The sequence below is a fragment of the Dendrobium catenatum genome, unplaced genomic scaffold (assembly GCF_001605985.2).
Source record: "Dendrobium catenatum unplaced genomic scaffold, ASM160598v2 original_scaffold_67303, whole genome shotgun sequence".
In the NCBI taxonomy this organism is placed as follows: domain Eukaryota; kingdom Viridiplantae; phylum Streptophyta; class Magnoliopsida; order Asparagales; family Orchidaceae; genus Dendrobium; species Dendrobium catenatum.
In genome coordinates, this window is record NW_021385752.1 from 292,577 (window position 1) to 310,112 (window position 17,536).

General features: G+C 33.2%; 1 protein-coding gene across 1 annotated transcript in view; it reads right to left on the reverse strand.

The window, feature by feature from the left end:
- Window positions 1-490: 490 nt before the first annotated feature.
- LOC110101781 (protein decapping 5) overlaps window positions 491-17,536 on the reverse strand; it is a 32,174-nt gene continuing 15,128 nt past the window's right edge. The window contains exons 5-8 of the mRNA XM_020829843.2: window positions 11,044-11,109; window positions 1,328-1,513; window positions 1,079-1,186; window positions 491-906 (exon numbers count right to left, since the gene is read on the reverse strand). Of these exons, the coding sequence (XP_020685502.1) occupies window positions 760-906; window positions 1,079-1,186; window positions 1,328-1,513; window positions 11,044-11,109 (507 nt within the window). The 3' untranslated portion in view covers window positions 491-759. The remainder of the gene's footprint in view (window positions 907-1,078; window positions 1,187-1,327; window positions 1,514-11,043; window positions 11,110-17,536) is intronic.

Genomic DNA, 17,536 nt, shown 5'->3' on the forward strand with positions numbered 1-17,536 from the left:
AAATTAATAGCTTAAGATTTTATTTGGGACTACTTTTTACAATTTTTTAAAAGAAATTTTTAATACAAAATTTGTTTGAATTAAAAATTTTTATATTAAAAAACTGGTTTAAAAAGCATTAGAAAAGCCGCCCAAACGAAGCCTAAATTTCACCATTTTGGCTCTAATGAAAGCTAAAAGCTGAATATTTGTATAATACCCATCGCTACTACTTATACATGAAACGAACCAAAAACATAACAACTTAGCTGAAATAAAAGAAAAAGGCAGAGTTAACGTCTCGCATTTGAATAAGCTTTACATTTTTTTTTATGCGGTCAAAAAGTTGCTGATAGAAAATTATTTAAGCAAGCAGTCAATACCATTCCATCACAATTTTTTAATGGCTGCTCCTTTAAATAAAGATATCTCACTAAACAAAACTTTGTACTGAAAAACCTCAGCGATACCACCCAGCAAAGGAAAATTTATATACTTTTTACCAATCATAAAGCAAAAGAAAAATAAACACCATAAACTAATTCAAATATATTAACGTTTGACGAAGACATTCCACCAAATAGACCAAATTTGCAATAGAAATGCAAATCACAAACACAAATATACTCTCAGGCTTTTCTGATGAGATAGCCATGGCTAGCATTTATTTCAGACAAACATCTTAGTTATTTTGCTTATTTCCCAGTAATAAGATTAGAAATAGCACTTCAACCACTACTGAATAACAGGAAAGCTAACATAGAACCTGCAGTTAAGTTGCTAGTAGTCTCGGCTCGTACCAGCATGCCCCCTTCCCCTCCCAGAGTAGCCGTAGCCCCTACCATAGTAAGAGCCCCTCCCCCGGCCACCCCGAACACCTCGCCCTCCTCTGTATGCAGATCGGTTCCTCGAAAAGTTACCGAAAGTCTGAAATGGAAAATAAAAATATTTGATATTTGAGACAAATTGTTAATGCGGGGTGGGTAAAAGAGTGTAGGAGGAACACAGCTTGGGTTTGTTTGGGATGGATTTTTTACTGCTTCTTAAAGCTACTTTAAGAAGCAATAAAAAAGCCGTCTCAAAGGAAGCGTTAATGTACCTCTGCGTCAATCTTCAGCTGCTCAGAGAACTTGATCCTCCCATTGTTCGTTTGGTCGTTGCTGTTGGAAGAAAGGGTGTCGAAGAAGTCATCCTTCACATAAACAGGCTGCATCAATAAAACAAGAAAGCATTAATGGAAGAAAAGGATTCATAGTATCAGGCTTGAAAGAACTTCAAGCGCATACATAGGGAGAGAGGGGGACAAGGGAGTGACTAGGTTTGACTGCGTGAGAAAGGAAAGCATTACCTTGATATCTAGTTCTGAAGACTGCCCATTTTCTTCCTCGAAGCCATAAGCTTCATCATCTTCTTCATTGTTGCTCGAGTGGGGTCTGCTTTTGCCCAAATGGCCCCAAACTTCATCCTTGTTAAACTTTTCATTCATTGCTGTGAAATCAAAGTCTTCAGTGAACGTGGTCTGTGTGCGTGGATACTGCAAGTGATGAAACAAATGGATAAATCATTTCTATCTTAGTTATTTTGCATGTAGGAATAAATTTAGAATTGTCAATTTTGCATTGGTAATTATTTCAAGCAATTAATTAACTAAAGAGGTGGTTTATGCTGTTCAGTAGATCCAAGAGATGCTTCAAGAAAATCAAAACACAGAATCTGGATAAATTGGAGAAAAGATATAGCAAAAAAAACTAGCGCAATAAAGAGTCCATATTTCCCTATAATGTATTATATGAATGCAAGTGTGGTGACTATGAAGCACAAGCTCGATAAATATGACACAATGCATGAACAAGACATACTTAGAAACCCTCCTACATACCAAAATAGCTCAATGTAGTGATTTGGAAGAAGTTGAGGCCGAGTTCTCGCGGTAAGTTTAGATAGATATCTGAGGGTTCACATTCATCTCAAGCATAAACCTGGTGCATTATGATGGCAAATTAGTAATTTGATGATTTATGGATTGTTTTATTTTCTGCTGACATTTAAATTTGAAGTTAATTAGAAAGTGATTATGATTATGTTATCCACTAAGAACAGGATGTATTTGATACATAACTATATGTTCCCTTGGTTCGGTTAGATTGATTCAGGTTGCTAGAATTTTCAAAATTAATTAATGATTTATGCTGTTAGGATTATTTGTTTATGGCTCACAAGTTGTAGCTAAATTGGATCAATCATTAGTTCACGATTAGGATGTCATATAAACAGTAAATTTCAAGGCCAATAAAAATTGCTTTTGATCAATAAAGTATTAGATTCATATTTTCAATCTTGTATGGTTTTGTGAGATTTTGGATTCCTTCAAGTGACTACAAATATGATAGACAACTTTTAGATAGAGAGATTTCCTTGTATCGATATGGCACACAAATTGTCTCCACTGAGGTGACTTCTAAATCCTTTTTCTTTTCCCGTATTTGTTATTAGTATTGTGAGTCTATTCTTTGTCAAATTTGTCATAATTGCTTTCAAGTGAGGAAAAAACTTGCCGGCCCTGCGTAGTCAGATAATGGCTTGTTGTTGTTGTTGAACTTTTGTCTTTCAAATTTCTAGTCATTTTTTTATTTATTTAATCAATCATTTCATTTATTTTTTTGGTTCAATTTATCATATTTTTAAATATATAACCAACAGAAAGTGGATTCTGTTTATTTAGTGATATTTAGTCAAAGAACTTTCCTTTGTGCGATTTAAATCCAGTGCAACATCCTAGCAGCATTAGTAACTCTAAACCCTTGAGCATCCTACATCAATTTGACAGTAGAACTTATGGTTGCATCAACATGTTAACAAGAAATAAGGCACAACTGAATCAATAAAAAAGTAATAAATGATTCCAATAAAACAAAATCAAGTTAAAGTTCTAAACTAGTGTTCTTTAGACTACAAATCATAAGTTATTTTGTTTCCATTAACTATTATGATCTAAAGGATGATTTGCTTATGTCTATCCCTAAGTTGATATTTGATATAACCTTATCATACAATATGTTATCAATTTGCTTTTAGAGCTTATGGTTGCACCAAAATATTAACTAGAAATAAACCATATTAATTGAATCAATAAAAAATTAATAAATGATTCCCATTAAATAGAATCAAGTTATAGTTTTAGAGTCGTGGTCTTTATTTTATGAATCGTTTTTTTTTTTATGTGGTTTGTTTCATTAGGAACACTAGACCGTTAAGTGTCCTAAATCAATTTGATATCATAACGTGTGTTTGCATCAAAATATTACCTCGAAATAGGGCATGATAACTTTTTAAAAAACTAATAAATGATTCAACTTAAACAAAATCAATAAATTAAAGTTCTGAACAAATGCATTGTAATTATTGTGAAGTTCAAAATTGTACTCTTATATTTGATTGATGGTATGATTGTAGAAAATTTTAAAATTTGATCAATAATTTAAAAGATCATTTTGAAAAACATTTGATTACCAATGAGTTGAATCTTTAAAATCGAAACTAATAAATATGCAAAATCATTTTGGCAAGGTGTTCTTAATAAATCATCATGAGTTAATATAAAACATAAACTTCAAAGATAATACTTATCATTTCATGAGTATAAACATCTGTTAAATGACAAATTTGATGCGTTTGAATAATCTACAATGTTTCCAAACCTTGTAGCTAAATGTCACTTATATTTAGAATATTATACTGTGATTATTTATTTTATAAAAGGTCTTAAGCAAGAAATTAAATACAACAAAGCTATAATTCACCAAGGAATTACATAATGCCTTGTGCATATCCTTAGATATTGAAGAATATTATAATTATTTTCATAGAACTATCAAACATATGATTAATGTCCCTATAGAAAAATCAAATCATCTCCTCTAAAGCATATCACTTGGACATCAATACAAGAATCATGTATAGCAAAATCTAATCATATGGACAAAATTGTAGTTCATGAATATTCATTTTTAGAATATTTTAGACGCAAAAGATGATTTGCAATTATTATATGAATATATACAGTTGATGATGAATCTAAATTTCCATCTACATTGGAAGAGATTCATGAATTTGATCTACATGTAAATAGTAGAGTTGAAATTTTGAGTCTCAAATTAAAACTGGCATAAGATCAAATCTACTTGTGAACTTTCAATAGAAATTAAACTATGAGTGAACAAAAAAACTGAAAAAATCATATCTACTTTAGTTGATGAACTGAAAGAGCAATCCATTATTACAACCATTGATAAATTATCTTACAATATTGTTCGTATAAAAATTTATCCTATTTAAATTAACATCATTTTTTTGTTCATGATTCCATGATGCACTAATTCATAAAAAACAAAAAATATTACGCAGAGATAAGTTGCCTCAATACTTTAAAAATTTTGTTAATGATGAATGTCTTAAACAAAATGTGCAATTTAAAACTACATCATTTGGCCAATTCTAAAGGAACAAAATTTATCAAAATTAATATTTAAATTATTTGAATTAATTTTCTTCAAAAAAGATCCATAAATAACCTTTTAAAAAATTAAATGGAAGAAAGGCAAGGTCATTTAAAATATTTGAGTGCATTGAAACTCTGAGAGGGAACAATATAAGAAACAATAAAGAATTTGCTGAAATAAGAATTTCAACAATCTCGCCAATCATATTCTAAAGATTTAGTGGAGGAAAATCCAACAAAACACTCTTGATTTAATAGTAAAAAGAAGAAATTAACAAGATACAAGTGATCCTTAATCGAGAGGAGGATCTATCTTCTTAAAATCTCTAGACATCGCTAGAGCCCAAAACCTAAGAGAGATCTCAAATTTAAGCCAAATTCAAGATGCCCTAACCCTAGCAGAGCATACTAATACATAAAATTCAAAAGGAAATCTCTAAATAGCCCCTACTTTGAAATTTCCCTCCTAAATCCCTCCAAAAACTTTCCCAATTCCTGCTGCCAACTGAACAGAGTGTGCGGCTCTTCTGTGTCCGCCTTTATTACATGAGTTGGTTCTGTATGGACTGGCTAGACCTGTCCAGGGACCGGTCTAACAATACCCACCTCCCAAAGACCCACCTTATCCACAAGGTGGAAAGATGTCATGCACCTCAGCTTCCTCGTCATCACCAACAGTGAGAACCAGAAGAGTTCGGTTCTTAGATCTACGCCCCAGTGTACACCTCTCCTCAAATTTGAAATAGAGCCCCTTTGATATCTTCTTCTATAACTCAATCTTTGTGAGCTTCTTGATGTTGTTCCGGGGTCTTCCACCTACAATCTTCCCCTTTTGAGTCTCCCGAAGAGTATCCGGTGTCGGCTCCTTAGGTGTCAAAAAGGTGGTGGTCATCCTGTACGAGCTTCCAGAGTTGTTGTCTTTTGCTCCTCTCTAGGTGTCTATGTTACTCCAAAAATGAGCTAGCTCAATAACCTTTCCTAAGTCAGGTGGCCTCATCACTCTAAGCGTTGCTCAGATCTCTAATTTCAGTCCCTTCATGAAGTTCCCCTCTAGCATGGTCTCATGAAGGCGGTCCAACTGGATAGCAAGGTACTCGAACCTATCCTGATACTCTATCACTGACCCATCCTATGTCAAGGCGAAGAACTGCTCATAGAAGTCTCCTCCCCTGCCGGTTCGAAACTGTTACAAGAAGCAATCCTTGAACTCCCTCCAGCTCCGTATGGTTCGTCGCATATACCTCCATTGATACCAAGCCAAAGCCTTCCCTTCCAACCATAGGCCAGCTGTCGTCAGTCTCTCCTCCGTCAACCCATTGATGAATAAATATCTCTCTACCTTGTAGATCAACCCGTGTGCATCCTCCCCCTGAAAGATTGGCATCTTCTATTTTCTCACCCTCATATCTCCTCCATCACCCCTATTTCCTCCAAAGTTTATCATTCCCAAAGGGAGTGGTTCCCCCCAGTTGTGCCAATCATCCCTTCTCCTCTCGCACCCAAATCTTTCATCGCAAGCCCACCTCTCTTCAAATTCAGCACCCCTTCAATCATATTATATATGCCCCTCCTTTCAAATTCAACACCCTTCCATTCATGCCTCCCCACATACCCTCTACCCGACTCCTCCCTAAGAATAGGCCCAACGGGAGGCATTTTTTATGTTCCCTCCAAAATCTCCACCTCTTAATCTTCCCTTCGTCAGATTGCCTTAGGATTTTCCCCACTTCCCTGGCTGTCGGCGCCTTCCCTCACCTCCAACGGTGATATTTTGAATTGTCCCTCAAGCATTTTCTTCAACATCTCCTCCAGGACAAAAAAATTTGAATCAATCTTTATCATGGATGACTAAAATATCCTTTTTTTTAATCTGAAACTTGAATTTTGAGATTTGAAATTTAAGATTTCATTTGTCCGATCTCCTCTTCTAATACTTCTACCTTTCTTCCCGTCATAAGTCCCCGGATCTTTATTAGGCTCGACCACCACAAAAATAGCAAAAATTACAGCCTGAAATATATTTTAAAAAAATTGCTATAGGAATTCTCCTAAAAAAGCCCAAAAACAGTCTGAAAACCGCTCTGATATCAATTTGATAAGGAATAATAGAAGAAATAGTAAAGAATTGCTTGAATCAAAATTTCAACAATCTTGCCAAGCAGATTCCGAAGATTTAGTGGAGGAAAATCCAACAAAACACTCTTGATTTAGTAGTAGAAGGAAGAAAATAACAAGATACAAGTGATCCTTAATTCGAAAGGAGGATCTATCTCTCCCAAATCTCTAGACGCCGCTAGAGCTCAAAAACTAAGATAAATCTCAAATTTAGCCAAATTCATGATGCTCTAATCCTAGTAAAACATACTACTTAATACATAAAATTCAAAAGAAAATCTCTAAACAGCCCCAACTTTTAAATTTCCTTCCTAAATCCCTCCAAAAACTTTCCAATTCCTGCTGCCAACTGGACAGAGCGTGCAGCTCTTCTATGTTCGCCTCTATTACGTGAGACGGTCCCATATGTACAAGTTGGATTGGTCCAATGACCTGCCTAACAAACTCAAGCATACAAATTACAAATTCTAGAAAATTCTAACATTAATCCAAGTTTCAATGTGCTTTATTTAAACTTGTTTCATTTATCTACTATCAATTTCTTGAATTATTCTCTTTTTCCATATCCTAATGAGTTCAAACCCAATACTTCGCTAGACAATTTTACACTGCTTGTTTCTAAAATTATATTAGATTACAAAATTGTGTCCACTATTAATGATAGATTCTAAAGAAAAAAAATGTCTGACTAACATAATAGATGTATTTATGCTGATTCTCGGAATACAATACAAGAAACACAATATTTATGTCATGATTTGCATGAAGAACATTAAAGATCAATTCATCAGAGTTGAATTCTTTCCAAGTTTGCCATATTTGAATTATATTTGAAGTTTTACGCATACCACAAAAGTGAATCTAGTGTGTTGAGATGAATAATAATAATTTGATGATTTAAAGACTATTTTTTTCTTTTGAAATTTAAATTTTCAACTTGTTTAGTGCATGCCTATGATGATGCTATCTACAAGAATGAGATGTGTTCTTTACGTTTGAAGTCATAGTGGTTTGTTTGGATTTATTCAAGTTGCTGGAATTTCCCTAGGTCCATCGATGGTTTTTGCTTGTTAGTTCATGAGCTATTGGCATACAAGTTTAATTGTTGGTTTATGATTTGGATGATTCACGCTGTTGTATTTTTTTTCCTTTCTCTCCCACCGGTGCTATGTTCTCGTTGCCAGTTTCTTCAGCGTTGGTACAATCCTTGCCATGCTCTCATTCTGGTTTCCATTGATTCTATATTATCTACCTGGAACCTCAAATGTAAACTTTTTTTGGAATCTCTATCGTGCCTATGTATCGAACTTCATGCAGAGCTTCGACGAAATTTCAACAATTGTTTCAACCAAATTTCAACAAATGTCGATCTTAGTGTTTGATGCCTTATAAATAATAAATTCTGAAACATGTAAAAACCGTCTTTGATTAATAAAACTTTAGATCATTGTTTTTAATTTTATGTGGCTGTTTAATGGAGATTCCTTCGAGTTCGATTAGAGTGGGATTAAACAATTAGGAGAAAATATATCTTGCATCGATGTGAGACATGAATTTTCTCCACTTTGAAGACTTATTATATTTTCTTCTAAAACATTTGTTATCGATATTACACCAATCCTAATTTAATCAATTCATGACAACTAAAATATTTGTTATCGATATTACATCAAATGCCTATGTTAAGAAAAGTAGAGATGAACCTAAAAAGGCTTGGCAAGAAAATATTAGAAATGATCTTTTTATTAAATTTAAATAAAATTTGACTCTTAACAGAATACAATGGAGAGAAAGGATTCATATAGCTAATGATCCCACGTAGTTGGATAAAGCTTGATATTAATGTGTGACAAAAAATCAATTACTCGTTAAATTTTATATTTCAAATTTAATATTGATTTCTTCAAATTTTACTGATTGGTGCATTGTCTTTTTCTATCAAATTTATTATATTTCTTTTAAATTTAAACATGAAAAGTTTTTTTTTTTTTTTGCATAAATCAATAAATCATAATTTCTTTTATATGATCTGCCATCTATTGCATCATCCTAGGTGCAATAGTAACTCTAGACTCCTAGATATCCAGAATTAGAATTTCATTGAATTGAGTTTTAATGATATTCGTTTGTTTTGCAAACGTGCAAACGTCTCACACATTCGCCCAGATAGTAGTAGGACTCATTTGAACCCATTCCAAACAATTTAGAAATTATTTTTTTATTATTTTTATAAGGGGAAAGAAAAGCATTCCAACTCTTTCTAATTTCAATTTTATGTTATTTTATCAAGAATTAGAAAGCAAAAAACGAGAACTAAAACATCTAGCTTTAGCGAGGCAAAGCATAAGCCTCAAAGTGAATTGAGGCATAAACATCAAAACAAAAACATATAAAACTCATAAAATTAAAATAATTCATAAATATGACATGTTGACATATTTACTTAGTTCATCATTATAACGACATAAACAACAAATCTCAATTTTAAATGTTAACACAACTTATCGCTCTCAATCAAATCCCGATATTAATATAAAACCACAATACCAGGCCAAATTTTCAACAAGATGAAGATCCAAATAAAGAAATAAGAGAAAACCTAAAAAAAAATAAACTTACCTAAACAAAGAGACTCCTGATTGAATTTCCTCCCACTGTAGATCGACTCAAATACTCTTGCACTTAGCTCGACCTCTCTTTCCTGCAAGAGACTCTCGATAAGCTCATACATGCTCGGATAAGATGAAAAGTATGACTCGCTCTCTTTGCCAAAGTCCTCACAACCCTAACATCGAGCAGATATATGATACGCCAAGGGGGGCCACAGCTAGGCTGGGGGAGCTATTATTTATTATGTAAGGAATTAAGGGGGAGTTGTTTAGGAAGGTTCCTAATCAAGAGGGAGTTGTTTAGGAAGATTCCTAATTAAGGGGGAATGTTTAGGAAGGTCCCCTAATCAAGAGGTAGTTGTTTAGAAAAATTTCCTAATTACGTTTATGCTATTTATAAAGTGTTTAATTGTTTAGGAAGATTTCCTAAATTATGTTTAATTGTTTAGGAAGATTTCCTAAATTATATTTAATTGTTTAGGAAGATTTCCTAAATCATATTTAATTGTTATAAAAACAAAACTGAAAAAGGATTTCAAGCCTGAATAATTGAAAAGTTTGGAGCACACTTATCACCTTCATGGAGGGAGTTCCAAACACTCATTGATTTTCAGCAAAACAAATACTTGAACACAATTCCAAACATAACTTTCAACCACTTTCACAAGCATACTCAAGAAAAGGCATAAAGTGCACCTAATTTTTGATCCAGCATAGGGGAAAAGCAGAAAAAAAAACGCAATAAAGCAAAATGAGCACAAGAGAATAAAAATGTTGCAATTATGAGACAATAAATAGAGATGCAATAGATGGAAACAACAAGCCAACATGTAGAAACCCAAAAAACGTATGGAAAAATCTGTGAAATAACAAAGGAAGCGTGGAAATGTATCATAAAAGATAAATTTGTTGAAGAGTAAGAGAATCTCAATAACTTAAACCAACAGCAAAAGCTCCTAGTTAGGTGAATTTGCATCTAACGAAAGAAGCTAGGATTCATGATATCACCTTGCATCTTTCCAATTAAAATAAAGCTTGCAGAAGAGGAATGTGTGGCTGTGGTTGGCCTTGAATCATGGACTACTTTAAAGTAACAGCCCCAGCCGACTCATGGCATGAATGATGATCGAACCAACTATTTACTGGCCTAAATCAGCTACTTCAATATTAAATTACCAGTATAATGGGACAATATATGGTTGGGTTATTTCTAGGCATGTCACGACAATTCCGGGGTGTCCATAGTGTTGTTGGGGTGTCCCAACCATGTCTTATTTAGTTCTTTAAAATAAATACTGTAATTATTTCTTTCAAATAAATGTGTTCAACATGATTGTAAGCTCATCAAATGTGTTGGAGGTATGTTCATGTCTGACATAGATAGATTGGCCTTTTGAATAGTCAGTTCTTTATAATCTGGTCATAACCAAGGCATTTAACATCCTCAATGTGGTGAAAGAAGTTTACAGGTAGAAGAAAAAAGGTTCCAACACATTTGTGATCAACAAATAAAATTTTAAAAGTCTATTTTCTCAACCTTTGATGTTAAGAAAAAATGCTTGAATATTTCCCCAGCCCAAACAAACAATATGCACGCCCCAATATTAAAGCAAAAAAAATCAAGAATATTCACAAACCCAAAAATTAATTAAGACTAATATTTTAAAGACCCTATAAATATCCAAGTTAAGAAAGTTCATGCAAAGAACGAATATGAGACAGTCAAACATTTATGGTAAGAGGGCAAGTCAAAGGATACCAATTTACTGAAAATGAGAAAACATTATTCTGAAACTACATAGATGAAAGTAAACAGATGCAAGAAAAAAAAAATGCCAATACCCCACTTCCTCTTCCTCTTCCACGCCCCCTGTTGCCTTCATGAGTGATTGAAACGGCGCCATTTGGCTGCAAATGGGCAGAAACATTTAAAAGTTAATTGCATATAGAAACAATTCTAAACGAATAATGTGAACTGCAATTAATCAATTTGTATACAATTATAATGTATACGAAATAAAGATGATGAAAATAAATCTAATTAAGAATTATTTCAGACATGAGGTATATAAAACATAATCATGGTTTAACATAAAAGAAAATAATGGCCCTTGGGTCAAATTTGTATGGTAACTAGTTGTTTGCGAGTAAGAGAGAGAGAGGCGTGTATGTAGAGTTCTTTTCTAATGAATAGAAAAATCTCCAAATATTTAGACAAGAGTTGTCACTTATTACTGCTTCAAATGAAATAAAAAAATAATAAAATAACTAACCTAAATGCACTGCCCACAGGATGACACAATGGCTTGGAGCTAAAAGACTAAGTTTAGATGATATGAAGCTTTGATGCACCGACACTATGTTTTAAGAGAGAATGTAGTGTCGGACACTCGTCTAACACGGCGGGGACATGTGTCGGACACGTCATTTGTGTGTCCTGTTTTGAAATAAATAAATAAATAAATAAGTCGGACATGCGTGTCCGGCTATTTGATAATTAAATTTAAAAAAAAAAAACTACTAATAAACACTAGTTCAATCCCGAGCCCAACACCCTATCCCGCAATTTGCATTCGTTCGAGCGATTGAGGCTAGCAGCGGAGGTCTTCACTGCAATCAGTTCCGAGGTTCTTTCAGTTGTGCACCCGTCGTCTTCCCCTTCCGGCCGTCCCGAGTAGTCCTTCCCATTCTTCCTCCTTTGTTTTTGCGTGCAACCGAGGAAAGTCATAGCCAAACCCCTTTTTTTTCAATTTTTGTACACATTCTACATAAGTCGTAGCCAAACCCTATAAGTTGATTTCGCCATTTTTTCTTCATTCACAATTTCTCTTCATTTCTCAATGATTTCGTGGAGATTTCTGTTCAAAAGAGAATTTTTTTTTCCAGAAAGTATTTTGATTGTTTTGGGTTTTGGAAAAAAACTACCTAAATGAAACCCTAGTTTGTAGGTTGTGCAGTTGTTCTTTTTTTTTCCTAAATCAAACCCTAGGTTGTAGATTGTAGGTTGTTCTTGTTTTGGGTTTTGGAAAAAAGTCTAGGCTCATGAGTTTTGTTCTTTATGACTTTCTTTCTTATGTTTATATATATATATATATATATATAAATATCCAAATGTTCTTCATAAGCTTTCTTTCTTAAGATGAAAAAGTACATGTAAATGATCTTCATGAGTTTTCTATCTTAAGGTTGAAAGAGTATATGTATGTTTATTGAGTTTTCTTCCTTAAGATGAAAAGGGTATATGCAAATGTTCTTCATGAGTTTTTTATCTTAAGTTTAAGAGAATATATGCAAATGTTCTTCATGAGTTTTGAGTGTTCTTTCTTACATTTGAGAGAGTATATATAAATTTTCTTCATGGATTTTCTTCCTTAAGATTGAGAAAGCTTCATGCTTTTACTAATTTACTTGCAATGTTATTTCCAAAAAAATATCTAATGTGATAGAGCTTTATGAAATCAAGTATTTTTCTTATTGAAATGAGTTTGAGGCAAATTTATTAAGCCTTTATTTGTTCCATTTAACCAGTGCATTTAGAAGCAAAATGAGCTCCAATGTTGATGGGAGTGGATTAGCCGAAGGTTCAAAAGAGTCATATGTAGAAACTGATAAGTCATTATGGAATCATGTTATCAAGTTAGGAAAAATATTTGGAGGAGGGAATATGTCATTCAAATGCAATTATAGTGGTGGCACCTACAAAGTATCATATTATAGGATGAAAGCACATTTGCTTTAGATTGTTGGCCATAAAATTAAAATGTGTCCTAAGATTACTATGTCTCAATAAATTGAAATGAATAGACAAGTTGATAAAGCGGAACCTAGGATCAAAAGGGCATTTCCTAAAGAGATACTTTTGTCATTCACACATGGTTCATCCCAAACTTCTTCCTCATTTGTTAGAGTTGATCATTCATTATCATTTAGAAGTGAAGGATATGAATCAAAGAAAAGAAAAGGAGCTACTAGTAGTTTTTTAGAGAAGGCTTTTAATATGCAACAGCGAGAGGAATTAAATGGTGAAATTGCAAGGATGTTTTTTTCAGCGGGACTTCCTTTCAACCTTGCAAGAAACCCTTATTATAAAAATGCATTCACTTTTGCATGTAATAACAACCTTACAGGTTATATTTCAACTAGCTACAATGAAATCAGATCAAACTTACTGGAAAGAGAAACAGCACATATTGAAACATTGCTTGAACCAACGAAAGGAGTGTGGAAAGAAAAAAGTGTCAGCTTGATGTGTGTGATGGTTGGACGGATCCTCAAAGAAAACCACTCATTAATTTCATGACCGTCACAAAGAATTACCCAATATTCATTAAAGTTGTGAATTGTGAATGAGAATACAAGGATAAATATTTCATTACCCATTTAATTAAAGAGGTGATAGTCATGATTGGACCTTCAAATGTTGTGCAGGTTATTACAGATACTGTACCGATGTGTAGAACTGTAGGATTATTGGTGGAGCAAACTTATCCTCATATATTATGGACTCCATGTGTTGTGCACACTATAAATCTTATTATAAAAATATTTGTCCAGCAAATAATATAGAGGCTAATGAAATCATCTATGTTAAATGTCATTGGATAACAATGGATGCAGATGATGTGGTTCTAATAAAAAATTTCATCATGAACCACTCAATGAGACTTTCAATGTTTAATGATTTCTCACATTTGAGAATGTTAGCTGTTGTTGAACTCGTTTTGCCTCTGTAATAATCATGTTGAGAAGATTCAAACAAATAAAAAATATTTTTCAATCTATGGTGATTAGTGAGAAGTGGTCTTGCTATCAAGAAGATGACGTTGGTAAGGCAAGGTATGTGAAAGAAAATGTCTTAGATGATTTGTGGTGGTATAATGTGGATTACATTTTAGCTTTCACTGATCCAATTTATGATATGTTGAGAGATTGATAAAGATAAATCATGCCTACATTTGATTTATGAGATGTGGGACTCTATTTTAGAAAAAGTGAAAAAAATTATATACATACATGAAAGAAAGTCACACGATGAAGACTCAAGTTTTTGGAGCGTTGTCTATACCATTATTGAGTATAGGTGGAGCAAAAGCAACACACCTCTGCATTGTTTGGCTCATTCATTAAATCCAAATTACATTTGTATTCATCTTTTAAAATAATTTTTAATTTCTTGTAAATGAATAAATAATTTTATATGCTTTATAATATTTGAAGGAATTCAAGTACAGAATGGCTTCAAGAAGACCCTCAACGTGTCTCATCACAAAAAGATTTAGAAGCTTTAAATATAAGAAATATATGCTTGAAACGATATTTCCCAAATGAGGAGAGAAGAAAGATTAATATAACTTGCAAAGTTCTTTGCATATTTAGAGGATTTTGGTGATCAAGAATCTTTGGTTGATAGATGGATGATGGATCCAAAAAAATGGTAGTTGATTCATGGAGCTTCAGTACGCTTCTTCAAACAATAGCAATTACATTTCTTGGTCAAGTATTATCCTCTTCTAGTTGTGATAGAAATTGGAGCACATACTCATCTATTAAATCGATGAAGATGAATAAAATAATTCCACAACGAGCTGAAGATATAGTTTATGTGCATACAAATCTTTGTCTTTTATCATGGAAAACCCCATTTTATATGACAGGTGATAACAAGATGTGGGATGGTAGATGGGTTCGAGTGCCTTGATGATATAGGATTATTGTAGGTTGCAAATCTTTCTCTAGATGAACCAGAGTTTGAAGCAATGTATACAATGATGATGATATTGAAGGCCAAAGACCAAACTCTGAATCTAATTCTATCATTCCCTCTATTGAGTAGTTGAACCTTCATGTTGTACTAAATGATTTTTTGCTTATATTTTTGTGGTTGTACTAGAGATTTTGTACTAAATTTTTTTATGTTATAAAATAAACAAGTTATCATGACATTGATTTATTATTACTTGTCATTTCTAATAAGATGTCACCTAAATTTTTATATATTATATTTAAAAAATTATTATGTCGTGTCCACGCCACACCTGTGTCCTATATTTCTAAAAATTCTGTGTCCCATATCATGTCGTGTCCATGTCGAAGTATCCGTATTGATGCATCATGGATAGGAAGTGAGAAAGTAAGGATTCAGGCAATTTGTGATATGATCATGACCTCAATAGCGCATATCCTTACTAATAAGTCTAACTACCAAAATAATGATCTGAATAATAGACTACGGATGCATACAATCCAAGCAAAGCCTAGGATATCTCATAAGGTGGTTGCATATGAATGTATGAAAAATAATGATATTGACCCAATAACCATGCCGCAGTCTACATGACAAAGCATGGTGAAGCAACGAGTGAACGGTACGACGTTGCAAAAAACTTGTCTGAAACTCAATGACCAAAAGTCACCATCACTAAAATGAAATCCATTCACGAAATGAACACCGCCAGTACGTTCGGGACAATTGAAATAGCTAAGATCAATATCCATATTGGCAAAGGTTTTTTATAGATAAAAATCAAAATTTTAAGCGCGTGAAATGAGGCAAAATTCAAGACGTACAAGCAACGAAATTTTAACGAACATTTAAAGCAGATATTTATCTTCCTATCTCTCATGCCATCGCCAACTTGCCCTAACTGTCAGCCCATCTCCCCCTTCTTACTCTTCCACTTCCTTCTTTCTCCACCAAATCCCTCCTCTCCAGCCCTTACTCTATCACCCTTTTTTTTTCTCACTAAAAATCAAAGAGAAAACATTCTCTCTAAAAAAATTCAAATAAAAAGAAAGACAACAATAACATCAAACATTTATCCCCCCTATATGGGGTTGGCTACATGAATCATTTTTCTCTATTGTATCCTGTTAAGAGTCATATTCTCATTTAAATCTAGTAAAAAAATATCATTTATAATATTCTCTAATCAACTCTTTTTAGGCCTAACTTTATCTTTACATTAGCCAAATCTAATATATCTACTCTTATAATCAAGTCATTGTAAATACAATGTTTTATGTGTCCAAACTATTTAAGGCGACTTTCTCTAAGCTTATATGCCAATGGAGCTACTCCAACCTCTTCACGAATATACTTAATTCGCATTACCTCTAAGAATGAAGCCTTATCCACCTGCGTATCCTCATCTTTGCAACACTTAATTTCATACTTCTCTTTTATTGGCCAACATTCTGCGCAAGCCACTAATCCACATTGAGCATCCTCATCTCTGCAATACTTAAGTTTATGCTTCTCTTTTAATGGCCAACATTTTGCATCACAAAGTATTGTCAGTCTCACCACCATCTTCTAAAATTTTCCTTTAAGGGATGTTTTTCTATCACCAACAGGCCTGATGCATTACTCAACTTCAACCATCCAACTTGAAACTCTACTAATAATATCGCCATCTATTTCACCATCACTTTGAACAATAGCCCAAGAAATCTAAAATGTGTACTCTTATTAATGACTTGATCGCCCAAATCAAAATCCCCCATTAAATCTATTACTACTAAAATTACACTCTATATATTGGTTTTAGATCTACTCAAACTAAAACCTTTAAACTCTAAAGTTGACATCTATAATTCAAGATTTCCTTCAACTCTCTCTCTAGTCTTATCAACAAGATGAACATCATCAACAAAAAATCATACACCAGGATACATCCTCTTGCAAACGTCTAGTATGAACATCCATGACTAAAGCAAAGAGATATGGGCTTTAAGTTGATCCTTGATGTAATCCAATAAAAAGAGGAAAATACTTGAACAAACCACCTTGTGTTTGAACAAAAGTACATATCCTTAATGACATGAATATAAGCATTATGAACTTCTGTTCTAGGAATGAAAAAGAGATTGCACGTGTCGAATGAATTAGAGAAGGCAGGGTTCCCTTACAAACAAGAATAAGAAACTCTCCAAAGCACTTCTCTTGAAACTTTATCATATATCCTCTAAATTAATAAATATCATATGGATATCCTCCTAATTATTTCTATACTTCTTCATCAAATCTCTCAATAAATGTATAGCTTCCAAAGTAGACCTACTCGGCATGAATCAAAATTGATTTTGATAAATAGTATCATGTCATAGCATATGCTCAATAACTCTCTCCCATAATTTTAATGTCTGACACATTAACTTAATTCATCTATAATTTGCACACTCTTGTGCATCACCTTTATTCTTAAAATTAGAAATCAACACACACTCATTCTCCACTCATCTGACATCTTACTATAAAATAAAAAAAGAAACGAAATACATATATATTATATTTTTGTGTTAACTTACTTGTAACCTCATTGGCACCTCACTGTCA